The sequence below is a fragment of the Ipomoea nil genome, unplaced genomic scaffold (assembly GCF_001879475.1).
Source record: "Ipomoea nil cultivar Tokyo-kokei standard unplaced genomic scaffold, Asagao_1.1 scaffold3400, whole genome shotgun sequence".
Classification (NCBI taxonomy): domain Eukaryota; kingdom Viridiplantae; phylum Streptophyta; class Magnoliopsida; order Solanales; family Convolvulaceae; genus Ipomoea; species Ipomoea nil.
In genome coordinates, this window is record NW_017619828.1 from 306,696 (window position 1) to 320,361 (window position 13,666).

The following is a 13,666-nucleotide window of genomic DNA, read 5'->3' on the forward strand; positions in this document are numbered from 1 at the left end:
ACTTCTCCATGTAGTCATTTTATATATATTTTTCAAAAGAAGCATAAATGTCAAAAATGGGGAATAGTACATAATCAATCTACATGATCAATATAGTAAATATTATCTTTTCCTAAGGCATGAAGTCATTTTAAGTGAATATAGTAAATTCCAATAATGGGAAATAGTGCAAGAATCATTGTTTCACTGGTAAATATCAAACACGTGTATATTTAACCCATATATATATATATATACAGATGAACACATTTACATTTGCACGTACATACATACAATTTAACATATAACCATATGTATTTACCATTTCAAAGCATCATGGCATATGTAGAACCTAACTCATATACATGAATTGAGAGAATAAATAAAAATAATATGTATTTACAAATTCAAGTATTTACCAAAATTCTTAACCATGTCTTGATGATGAGTTCATAACTCAAAAGTTGTTAACAAATATGAAGAATTATCACTCATTTCATAGAAACAATAATTGAAGGTTCCAAACCAAACTCATAGCCATATATATACATAATATTTATATATAAACAATGGCATATGATTCAAAAACAAAAATTCATAGGAAAAATGAACCAATAGTACCGTTCACCGGAGATTACGATAGAGACTCGTGCTGATAACGTGTTATAATTTGACCTATCAACTAGCTCTGTTCTCACGTGATGTTTGCACGGTAACTCGCCCGGAGGTTCATATATATGTATGCGTGTATACGTAAAGAAGAGAAAAAGAAGAAGAAGAAGAACACCAAATGTAGGGCACAACAATATGTGTGTTATTTCATTAGCCTTCACTCCATTATATAAGGTTTCATACAACCTTTCACATACTCAACATCAATACATGATTAAAGGCTAGGCTATTGAAAGGTCTAATGGTTTAATGGCCACTAATAAAATATTTATAACAAATTTTACAATTCATTTATATTTGTCTTATAATTTTATGAATTAAAATGTAATTTTAATTTCTCACATATAAATAATAAATAAAAGTTGTTCCTAAATAATTTGAACGTTGCAAGTTGAGTGCTGATTTTTTTTCAACAATTTTGAGTAATAGGCTATGTTTGACATACCTAGCTGAAAAGGTAGCAGAAAGCTTAAAAAGAACTGAAAGTTGAAAAGCTATATGCTATGAGCTGAAAATTGAAGAGCTCTTAAACTAGCTGTTATGTTTGAAAGTGTTTGGTAAAATTAACTTTTTGATAAGTTGATAAATGTAAAAAGACAAAAAAAAAAAAAAAAACATCTTCATAGAATTTAAATTAGTTTGTTAACATAATAAAATTTAACATTTTATCTTAAAAAAAATATTTTGAAATAAAATTATTAGCATAATCGATCATGATCTAGCATCCCAAGTGGCAATATTGTTGCGAATCTCCTTCATCTATAATAATAATAATAATAATAATAATAATAATAATAATAATAATAATAATAATAATAATAATAATAATAATAATAATAATTGCGGTGAAAATTGCGAATAAAGGAATAGAGAAAATAATTTTAATTAGGAATGATAAATAATGTCATTTCTTTAAAATAACAAGGACAAAGATGAAAAAAAAGTTAGAAAGTTATTAACTTATTTTAAAACGCTACATAAAGTAGTGTTTCAAAATATACTCTTATTTTAAACTAGATGCTTATTTTAAAAACATTACCAAACAGAGCTTATAACTTCTTAGTAACTTTAAATAAATTATAAGTTCATAAAAAGCTTTGTCAAACGGAACCATAATTAAATAGTGGTCCTAATTATTAGTGTCCACTAGAACCACTATTTTTTTGTTTTTTTGATAGGAGTAGAGTCTAGAACCACTACTTAATTCTTCCGAATGGGAATAATTAAGTACACTTACTTAATTATTCCCATTGGGAAGAATTTTTTTATTTTTTATTTTAAATAATAGTGGTCCTAGTGTAGACTAATAATTAAGACCCAACAGTAGTCGTTTGTTTTCTAGAACCAGTTGTCTTTTATGAATTATTCCTTCAACTTTTGAGGTGGAGTGGCGCCTACCCATGTGACCCAATTCCATAGAAATTTAATTTGGGTGTTGACTGAGACGACTTAAGCAATTCAAGTAATTCCTATTCCTATATGTATTCTTAACTCCGATTTGCTACCTTATTAGTTTGTTGTTCGTATGCTTTTGATTCTCCACTCTACCTAATTATACTTCCCTCGGATCTATGTTTCTGAGGAACCCAATTTCCGGCCATATCAAATAAATCTATGGCTTGATGGCTTCTACCTCTTCTACTCCTTCCCAATCAGTCCGCAAAATAGAGTATGATGTTTTCTTGAGTTTTAGTGGTAAAGATACTCGTAAAACTTTTATAGATTGTCTTTTTAAAAATCTAGAAAGTAAATCAATTCGTACCTTCAAAGATGATGTGGGACTGAAGAAAGGAAACTGTATTGCGAAGCTGTTACAAATTATCAGGGAATCAAGATTTGCAATTGTTGTATTCTCCCAAAGTTATGCATCATCAAAATGGTGTTTGGAAGAAATTGCAACAATCATGGAATGCCAACAAGAGTACGGCGTCGAAATGATGATACCCATTTTCTATGATGTGGAGCCTAGAGAGGTGGGCAATCAAACAGCAAGTTTTAAGGAACCATTTGCAGAACATGAAGAGCGCTACAAGGATGATAAGGCAAAGGTGGAAAGGTGGAAGGGAGCTTTGAAAAAGGCTAGCAAAATTTCAGGGTATCATCTCAATGATCAATTTAACGGGTATATATATATATATATATATTCTTTTTCTTTGCTCATTCATTTTAATACATGTCGTTTGCTTTAGTTTTTTACTACAAAGTTTTATTTATTTATTTATATAATTCGAGTAGTGATAAGAAAGAAAAAGAATTCGTGTTTCTCAATACAAAAAGACATTACAGAATCTATTGTATTTGTAGCACAAAAAATGTTTCTAAAACCGGCCGTTTTATTCTAGATAGAAATGATTGTCATTTTCTTATTAAATAATTAAAAGGGATATGGGTAAACTATGCTGGTTTTCTCATCTATGTAGCCGCTTCCTTCTTCTAATCCACAGACTATGCTTATGAACTCTGCGCGCACAATAACATGATCCACCGTGATGATATATATGATGACAAGAATATAATATATTTGATTCAAAAAATACAAATAAATAAATCAGAGATTTAACTTATAGGCATTTGATTGAAATGAGGGAATTACGTGGGAAAAGAATTGCAATTTCATGAGGATGAATTACTGGGAATTTCATTGTTTGATTTACAGGAATAAAATTACTAAGAATTTCAATTTCAATGTTTGATATACATGTGAATTGAAAGGAAATAAATAGTATAAAGTCCAAAATACCCATTGTTGTTGTCAAGCATTAAATTTTAAGTTAAAAAGGGGAGAATAATTTTGTCTCATCATTATCTTTTTTTCTTCCCAAGATCCATAGAATTAAAATCTCAAGGGGGGCATAGGATTTTAATTCCATGAAAATGAGGAAATTGCAATTTCGTGGAATTGCAATTCCTTCCAACCAAACTAAGGAATTTAGTGACCTTTGGAATTAGGTAGGAATTAAGTGTGAATGGAATTTAAATTCTCTCCAACCAAACGCCCATTGCCCATTGACGACATTTGTGAGAGTAAAACAACTGACGGAGAAGATCAGAAGATGACTTTTTTTTTTTTAATTGTTTTGTAAATTTTATTACAAAAATTCATTTTACCTGCTATTACATTGTGTTTATGTGCAAATTGAGTTAATTGCACAAATTTAAAAATTTATGGATTTAATTGCATACAAGTGAAGAGATGAAGGGTATAATTGAAGCTTTTTTTTTTTTTTTTTTTTTTTTTTTTTTTTTGTTGTTGTTGTTGTTTTGTTTATAGAGGGAATTGCACTTTAGCTTATAGTTTTAGGGTCTATTTGACTCTTATCGCTAATTAATATTAATATTAATATGCTACACACGCCTAATTTTATCACGGACAAATCACTACTCCAAGATATAGCACAGTTCATCTAAACATTAATAAAATTAAAATTAAGATTAAAAAAGAAAAACTAATGCCTAGAACCACATACCTATGATCATTCATTTGAAACCATAATAACTAGGATACCATCACGCTATAGGGTAGTTGGCAAGTAATTAGTATTTTTCTATTAATATTAATATTAGTGCATCTTTTTAACCTTAATGTGGATCAACTCATCCCACCACAAACTTTTTTGGTTGACCTTGGCAGGCCGGCCCATAAAAGAGCTAGGATTATGCAACTTTAGCTTGTCTAATGCAATCATTATTGTGTGGACCATGGTCCACACAAGTTATGTGGATCATATTTTGTCTACTATAAAATAATGTACATTTAGTACAAAAATAATGTACATTCAGTACATAAATAATGTATATTGTATATAAGGGATATACATTATTTTTGTTCTGAGTGTACATTATATTTTATAATGTACATTCAATACAAAAATAATGTACATTTGGTATATTAAAAATATACTTTTTGTTATGGTGCACATAACATTGTATGGACCATGGTCCATACAATAATTTGCCTGTCTCATGCGGGCTCACCGCCCTCCCTTCAAAATTTTAAAAAAATTTATTATACTATTATTTTATTCTAATAATTTAACCTAAAGTAATATTATATATTTTTTTTTTTTTTGTGTATAAAATTTTTAAAATTATAATGTGTGTCTATGTATATAGATTTTGGATCAAATGCAACAAATGCTTCTACAGATATAATAAAAGAAAAAATATGCACAATTGTTAACCTTAGATGTAGTCCAAGAAATAGCTCAGATTGAATATTGACTAAAAAATGCGTGGTGACATAATTGTAATTTTGAGTAAGTCAGATTGTCATTTGTATTCGAATGCACATTTTTCTTCATCGAGTGCACATTTTTTATTTTTCAAGTACATATTTCTCTTCTTCAAGTGCATCTGTTTTGTTTCAGTACTTGGTTTCTCCTTTGAGTGCACATTCTTTGTGCCTTTAAGTGCAAAATTTTTGCCTTCAAGTGCACGTTTTGTAGCCTTAAGTGCATGTTTTCCTTTCTAGAAGTGCACAATTAATTTTCTTCAAAATTTCCCTTTTAGTGACTTTTTTTTCCCCTTGCCTTCTAGTGATCCTCTTTATGTTTTCAAGTGCTCAATTTCATATCTACAAGTGCATGTTTGTCTTACTATTGTGTTAAAAAAAATAATACTTAGCATTCCGTTGAATCTTTTTTTTTTTTTTTTTTTTTTCCTTCTAGTGCATATTTTTAGCCTTCAAGTGCATGTTTTCCTTTCTAAGAGTACACAGCTAATTTCCTTAGAATTTTCCATTCTAGTGTTTTTTTTTTTTTTTTTTTTTCTCCCTTGCCTTCTAGTGATTATTATCTTTATGCCTTTAAGTGCTCAATTTCATGCCTACAAGTGTATGCGTGTCTTACTACTGGGTAAAAACAATACGTAGCATTTTAATGAAACATTTTTTTTCCTTCAAGTCCATGTTTTTAGCCATCAAGTGCATGCTTTGTAGCCTTCAAGTGAATGTTTGCCTTCGAGTGCACATTTTTTGTCTTTAAGTGCACATTTTTATGTCTTCAAGTTCATATTTTTTTTGCTTTCAAGTGCACAATAACTTATTTAATATATAACACTTATTGAATAACTTCCAATTTTTGTATCATAAATTGCATCAATTGCACATCTATTTACCTTCAAGTACATAATTTTTGCCTTCAAGTGCACATTTTTGTACCTTCAAATGCATGATTTTGAGCTTTCAAGTGCACATCTCGTATAGAATTTCTTTTAACAGACTAGATTTGTTCACACTGACTCATGAGAAGGGATGGACTCACTTGAATAGTGGCACGACAAGGTTGTTGTCTTGTTGTGTAGCAGGCCAAAATTTTAGACCCTTACCCGCGAGTTTCGGTCTACTTTGACATCTCTATTTCCATAGATACTCAATAGGACAAATTATATCATGCACCAGGGCGCACAATGCATTGTGCGCCCTGACCCAAAACGACGTTAGTTGTTTTTATAAGTTGGAGGAGTTGACGCGACGGACACTGTTCCGTGTGTCCAATCCCGTTATAATTTTATTTTTTATTTTTTTATTTTTTTATTATTATTTTTTTTTATGTTTATGTGTACTCTGCTAAGAATTTATGTTTATTATGTTATTTATGTGTATTATGTTAAGAGTTCATGTGTATTTTGTGTAAGAGTTTATGTGTATTACGTTAATAGTTTATGTGTATTATGTATTATGTTAGATTATGTGTATTATATTAGGAGTTTATGTGTATTTACTATACAATTCTGTAACTACGAAACTGAGATTTTTTTGGACGCCCAATGCATTGTGTGCCCTGGTGCACAATATAACGATTGACTCAATAGGGAGAAATTAAACTACATTTTTAGTAGCTCATCAGTTATTTATTATTATTATTATTTTTTTGGGAAATGTAGCTCAGTTATTATTAATTCTGTATTTTGGTTCTTAACTGCTAATTTAAACAAATTTGATCTCTCAGTTGTTGAAAGTATTATGAATTTAATCTTTCATGAGAGTCAGAAACAGTATTCTTTAACTCTGTTAGTAGCTAAGTTTATAAGGAACAACAATTTTGGGTACTTATATGCTAACGAGTTGAGTTTGAGAGCATTATGTCCGGACTCATGAGAGACTAAATTAACAATATCTAGACAGTTGGGCGATCAATATTGTTTAAATTGAAAGATATAGAGCAAATTTTATAAAAGGCAATAATATTTTTTTTGAAAACATAAAATGCATAATTCTTTATAAGGTAATTCGATCTCGTGACCACCTATTTAAAGTGCTAACAGAGATGTCATCATAGTACATGGTAGTTGGCTACCCCATTCGTTAAGAATTGAAGAACACCTACAACTTGTTTGATGAAGTATGGAATTGAAATTTTACATTAATATGTCTGATCTGTCCTATTATCTGAGTAGCATTGCTTGAATTCTATTAAGTATGAGTATTCACTTGCTTCAATTATTGTGTTCAATATTTTCAGGTTCTATGCAAAATGTTTCGAAAGAGTTACTAAAGACATGGTTACTCGAGTGAATCAATCCACCTCAACTTTGATTGAAAACAATTACGTGGGATTGAAATCTAGAGTTGAATATGTAGGTGAGTTGTTGAGACAAGAAGCTGATGAGGTTGAATTCATTGGGATTTTGGGTATGGGTGGCATTGGTAAGACAACAATTGCAATGACTGTTTTTAACAGATGTTTGAACCAATTTGAGGGAGGTGGGTGTGTTCATAAGATTAGAGAAAACCAAGGTGATATCATTGCATTGCAAAAGACCCTTTTAAAAGCCATTTTAGAGGAGGAGATGGAAATAAAAAATGAGTTCGATGGAACGGAAAAGTTAAAGAAATGTGGGAAAAAGGTTTTGATTGTTCTTGATGACGTGGATAGAGTGGATCAATTAGAGAAATTAGCGGGAAGTCGTACTTGGTTTGGTAGGGGAAGTAGAGTCATTATAACTACAAGAGATAAGCAAGTATTACTTTCCCATCAAGTTAAAGAAAAGTATATATATGAAGTAAATAAATTGGATGACCAGGAAGCAATTGAAGTATTTTATTGGAATGCCTTCAAAAGGAAAATTCCTAAGACTGGTTTGGAAGACGAACTATGTGGATCAATTGTGCGCAATGCTATGGATTCAATTGTGCGCTATGCTATGGGTCTTCCATTAGCTCTTAAACTTTTGGGCTCTCATCTTTGTGGACAAGAAACTGAGAACTGGAAAATCATCTTGGGGAAACTCAAGGACGTTGAGTCCCTCCACACCCCCAAAGATCGAATTATTGGTGTGCTTGAGATAAGTGTTGAAGGACTAGATCCGGACAACAAAAATTACTTTTTACATATTGCATGTTTTTTCAGAAACTGGAGGGAAGAATATGTAAAAGGTGTGCTTGAGAATAATCTATCTGTGCTCATTAATAAATCTCTTATATCAATTCAAAATGGAAGAATTGAGATGCATGATCTAATCCAAGAAATGGGTTGGCATATTGCAAGAAAGGAGAACCCCATGAGAAGGATATGGCGGTACTTTAAGGAGGTTAAAGATGTGTTATGCAGAACAGTGGTAAGGCATATATGCATGATGCTATAGGAATTGAAAGTTAGTTGATTAAAATGAAGCTTATGCATGTATAATTGCATATATGGTGTACTTTCTAATTTCCTAGTCTAATTATATTCCTTCCTAATTCATAAGCTAATTAACGTAATAACTTGAAGGTTTAATTTATTTTTGATATTCTTATTATTATTATGTATTGAGTGCATGCATTAAAAAAGATTAAAGCGTACGTGTGCTTTACTGTTTTCTTCTTTCAGAATAATCATCATCATCATCACATAGAAGGCATTAGTTGGTGGGAATGGGTTGATCCTGAGAATATTAGCAGTACTTTTAAAATTAGTTTCGGAAGTATGAGAAATTTGAAGATGCTTAAAGCTGGTGGTGGTGATGATAAAGTTTTCCATGTGAAGAGGAATTATCTTCCTAGCAGTTTGAGGTGGCTTGAATATGAATTCTATCATTTCACTTCATTACCACAAAGATTTAAATCATCCAAGCTTGTTGGTCTTTCTTTGCGGAAGAGTTCTCTATCAGAGTGCAACTTAACTCAGGTATATATATCATTCTAATCTGACTTAGCTTGCTACATGATTGATCATATGATGAATGTGTATCTTTTCGTTACTACTTTTATTTATTTAATTTTATCAAAGACTTTAGACTTGTTCTATTCTCTATCTTTAATTTTGTTGCAGAATTTAAACAAATTGACCATTTTGGATCTCAGCTCTTCCTCCTCTTTGTCAAAAACCCCAGATTTTGGTAGGATACCAAATTTGAAGAGATTAAACCTCAGTTACTGTGAAAAATTAAAAGAGATCTGCTCTTCTATTGGAAATCTTAAGAAGCTTATTTTTTTGAATTTAAGAGCATGCATAAACCTTAAGAAGCTTCCCAGCTTCAATCATGTTTCACCTCTGGAGTCTCTGGATCTTGCCCTTTGCAGAAAATTAAATTTTTTTCCAGAATTTAAGGCAAAAACGTCACGCCTAGTGGAATTGGATTTAAGAGGAGTTGGAATCATACAAGTGCCACCATCGATCCAACAACTGGATGCCCTCACTAAGCTAAGTTTGGATGATTGTAAACATCTTGAAAGCCTTCATAACTACTTATGTGAGTTGAAAAAGCTTAAAATTCTTACAATTAAAAACTGCAGAAATCTAAAGTCATTGCCAAAAAATCTTGAAGGCTTGATCTCGTTGGAATACTTGAATCTCCAAGGAAGTCATTTTGATTCTTTACCTGAAAGTTTCAGTCAACTCACTTCCCTTCAATACCTTGACATCACAGATTGTCAAAATCCTAACCAACTACCAAAACTTCCAGCAAATATAAGGGAACTATATGCAGATTGTCATTTCAAGATAGCTCTAGCAATCGAGTGCTCGGAATTATATTCGGTCTCATATTCTGATGATGATAATCCTGAAGTTGGAACTTTTTTATCTAAAGAGTTCATTATTAGAAAGACTCCTTTACTTGTCAGCTATCTTATCACGGCGGCGGAGGACAACAAATTGAAGATGAATCAAATGTTGAGATCATTTAAATTCCGGCGCTATCAGTCAAATGGAATCTCTATTCATCTCAATTCTCCCTGGTATAGTAAAAAGTTTGTGGGGTTTGTGGTATGTTTTCTCAGTTTAGAAGGTGATATATGGGGGCCACATTCATACCAAGACATTGATCAGAGTATGAAGCACTGTACAATCATAGCCAAATTTTCACACAAAGATAGTGAAAATGAAGTTCTCCAAAAAGAGTGTGTAATTGCGGGCTTAGCTAGTGAAAATGATGATGTCAAAGGACACGCATGCTTTGCCTTCATACCAGTTAGGAGTTTGTGGGGTGAATCTAAAGCTATAAAGGATTATTCAAGATTTGAGGTGCAATTTATGAATTTGAAAGCTTCAGCAGATTGGGGTTGTAGCTTGTTATATGAAAGGTACATATATTGATATCAATTTTCCTTTTTCTTCCCCGGCCATTATATTGGCCCTCATTTACCTTCATTATTCTTCAACTTTTAATGCTCGATCTGTACTAGGTATACTCATGGTTGCAGTAGGCGCTAGGCGCTAGTCGGGCGCCCGGACAGCGCCTAGCGCCTAAGCGGCCTAGTCGGCGCCTAGGCGGAATCTAGGCGGCGCTAGGCGGTCGCGAAAAAAACAGTAGCACACTTACAATTTGACAATTTTAATGAGGCTGTTTTCAACATTCAATCAAATAACACATCCAAATAAATGACATAATGACAATTCATAAGTCATAACATCAAAAGAATATTAAAAAAAAAAACTCAAATGAAATACCCAAATACTTCAATCATCCAAAGATTGAAAGTATCAAACTAGTCTACGAGTGTATATATGTCATATTATATGTATATGTCATATAAATGGAAAAAATTAGCAAGGTCGAGTCGGTCGGGTTAACTCGACAGAAATTGACGAGTTAACTCGGCGTAATCGGACGAGTTAGGCGCTAGGCGGGCGCCTAAGCGGCCGGTCTCCTAGGCGGGAGCCTAGGGCGGAAATCGCCACGGCCTATGGGCGCCTAGCGCCTAGGCGCCGATTACTCGGTACCTAGGCGGGATTTTTACAACCCTGGGTATACTGTGTGTCTATATATATATATATATTCAGTTTGTTTTAGTTTTCTCTTCTATTTAAACTAGGACTGAATTCATAATAAGCATTGTTTTTTTTTTTTTTTTTTTTTTTTTTTTTGAAGAAGAAGAAAAATGCATGGATCCTACTTAACTACTATGGTCCTGTTTGGTAAATGGATGTTAGCTGATTGTGTTAATTAGAGGATATAATTAGTTGATGATAACATTAGCCGATTATAGAAAGGTGTTTGGTAAATTAGTTGTTAGTTGACAGTTGTTTGGTATAATTTTCTTTCTCAAAAAGCTAATTGAAAAATTTACTTTGAGTAGTTTTTTGAATTTTAGAATTTAGGAGTTACAAAAAGCTAATTAATCAAACACTTAAATTGATTTTTTAATCAGCTAATAGTTATCAAATAAACCAAAATTGACCTATAAGCTAACTATTTTACCAAACAGGGCCTATACCTTTTTTAATTGACTGAATAAAAATGTGTGCTTTTAGGGAAATAGGAGCAAGCGAAAAAAGATCTGGGCATAATGGAAATGATTCAGGTATTAATACTTTACCCCTTTATATTGTTATATATTATTTTGTACTATATTAAAAACACTTTGGGATGTTTGATAAATAAGTGTTACTTAATTGGATTAGTGAGTTTGACTATTCGATAGCATTAGTTTATTGTAAAAAAGTGTTTAGTAAATTAGTTGTTAGCTGATAATTGATTACATGTAAAATGATATTCTCATAGAGTTGATCCAAAAGCTGCTTTGAACAATTTGCATTTTGAAGTAATAAGCTATTACAAAAAGTTAATTAGCCAAACAATTTATTGATTATTTAACCAAGTTAAACAGTTAATAGTGATCAAATAAGTCAAAATAGTTGATAAACTAACTATGTTACCAAACAACGCAAATTATGCCGTGGAAACGTGTTCACCATGCGCATGGTGAACACAAGGGTAGATCCATAATTTCTATACTGTAGATTCATAATTTTTTTTTTTTTTTGAAAACGTAGATTCATTTTTTTTCATTTGTTGTTACAGATATTATGAATCTACAGTATAGAAATTATGAATCTACAGTATAAAAATTATGAATCTACAGTACAGAAATTATGAATCTAAAGTATAGAAATTATGAAACTACAGTATAGATGTTATGAATCTACAGTATAGAAATTATGAATCTACAGCTTAGAAATTATGGATCTATCATGTTAACAATAAATGAAAAACAAAATTATGAATCTACGTTTTCAAAAAAAATAAAATTATAAATCTACAATATAAAAATTATGGATCTACCCCCTTGTGTTCACCATGCGCATGGTGAACACGTTTCCACCATTGACCAAAGAAGGCCCTTATATTTTTTAAACATTTTATATTAATACATTCAGAGTATTTAATAAAAAGTAAAAAGTTTTTTTATAATATTTAGTCTTTATAAATTAATATTTTAGAAAATGTTTTAATATATAAAGACTAAATAATTTTAATAATTTATTTTTTAATTGTCAAATTTACTTCATTTTTTTTTTTTTTGTCATGATTTAATGTAATTTTATTACTATTACAAAAATTTAAATTATTGTAAATAACTTGAGGGCAAATGATTCATTGTGAAATTTAGAACATTGTACTTACCAAGTCAATAACCCGAATATTTTTCCTAGTAATACATTATACTATTATATACATACATTCTCGTATACAATAGTGCATATGTACATACATATATGCATGTGTATGTGTATCAATTTTCTTTTCCACTGTATGAGTACAGTAAACTATTATGTGTATATGTGTTTCCCTTACTCTTGACTTTGTTGCACCTCCTTGTTATTAGGACTCACAACGGATGATATTGCATGCTTGACCTTGATGGAGTTGGGGGAGACGGAGTACTTGAATCTCAATAGATTAAAGAATTCTCCTCGTTTACTTGAATACTGTAGCCAACTCCATCGCCTAGGCCTTCGATACTTTGACATCAGTAGTTGTCAAAGACTTCAAATGCCATCGATAATTCTCCCCGCGACCATATGGGAAGTATATGCACATTCTAATTTGGCTTCTGAAAGCATAATAGCTAAGCTAGCAACTGAGTATTCAGAATTATATTCTGTCTCATTCTCTCATAAAAACAACATAGCTGAGCCAAAACTTTCAGCTCAGAAGTTGGCAAGCCAGTTTGCTCATTTGTCTTCTCAAAGTAGAAACTCTCCTTTCGTAGTTACCTATCCTACTTTGACTGATATTGGTACCAAGAGATGGTTCAGATATTCATCTCCTCATTCGAATAAGATATCCATTAATCTTAATCCCTCTTGGTATACACAAACTTTTGTTGGATTTGTTGTACACTTTCTCTTGAAAGGAAGAAGTCTACACACATGGAAATCACACCCACACATTCATCCTTTTAGGCATTGTGAAGTCATAGCCAAGTTGATACACAAAGATAATGGAAATCCAGTTGAAACATACTGTAAGATTGGCAGATTATATGACGAAGAGTTTGACTTCAACAAGGATGGATTCATGATATGCTTTGCTTACATACCATTTCGTAGTCTATCAATAAGTGCTAGCCCTAATGATTATTCGGTATTCGAGGTGGCATTTCTGCATTCGGATTCCAATAATTTACCATATTGGAGTTGTGGTTTATTATATAAAAATGATAAATCATTGAGGGAAGCACTATGGAGCGATGATAGTTCCAGTTATAATGATTTAGGTACTTATACTCCACCCTTGTATACTATTATATACACATATATACAAGCATGTAAACACACACACACATATATATATATATATGCGTGTA

The 13,666-nt window shown here is 31.5% G+C and overlaps 1 protein-coding gene and 1 long non-coding RNA gene across 2 annotated transcripts in view; one reads left to right on the forward strand and one right to left on the reverse strand.

The window, feature by feature from the left end:
• Positions 1 to 13,646, reverse strand: part of LOC109171190 — a 23,600-nt gene extending 9,954 nt beyond the window's left edge. The window contains exons 1-2 of the long non-coding RNA XR_002052552.1: positions 13,636 to 13,646; positions 1,314 to 1,320 (exon numbers count right to left, since the gene is read on the reverse strand). This is a non-coding gene — a long non-coding RNA (uncharacterized LOC109171190). The remainder of the gene's footprint in view (positions 1 to 1,313; positions 1,321 to 13,635) is intronic.
• The window catches only part of LOC109171188 (TMV resistance protein N-like), a 37,462-nt gene continuing 25,823 nt past the window's right edge, over positions 2,028 to 13,666 (forward strand). Inside the window, exons 1-6 of the mRNA XM_019320312.1 lie at positions 2,028 to 2,773; positions 7,113 to 8,208; positions 8,463 to 8,759; positions 8,904 to 10,156; positions 11,328 to 11,377; positions 12,683 to 13,576. Coding sequence (XP_019175857.1) covers positions 2,274 to 2,773; positions 7,113 to 8,208; positions 8,463 to 8,759; positions 8,904 to 10,156; positions 11,328 to 11,377; positions 12,683 to 13,576 — 4,090 coding nt within the window. The 5' untranslated portion in view covers positions 2,028 to 2,273. The remainder of the gene's footprint in view (positions 2,774 to 7,112; positions 8,209 to 8,462; positions 8,760 to 8,903; positions 10,157 to 11,327; positions 11,378 to 12,682; positions 13,577 to 13,666) is intronic.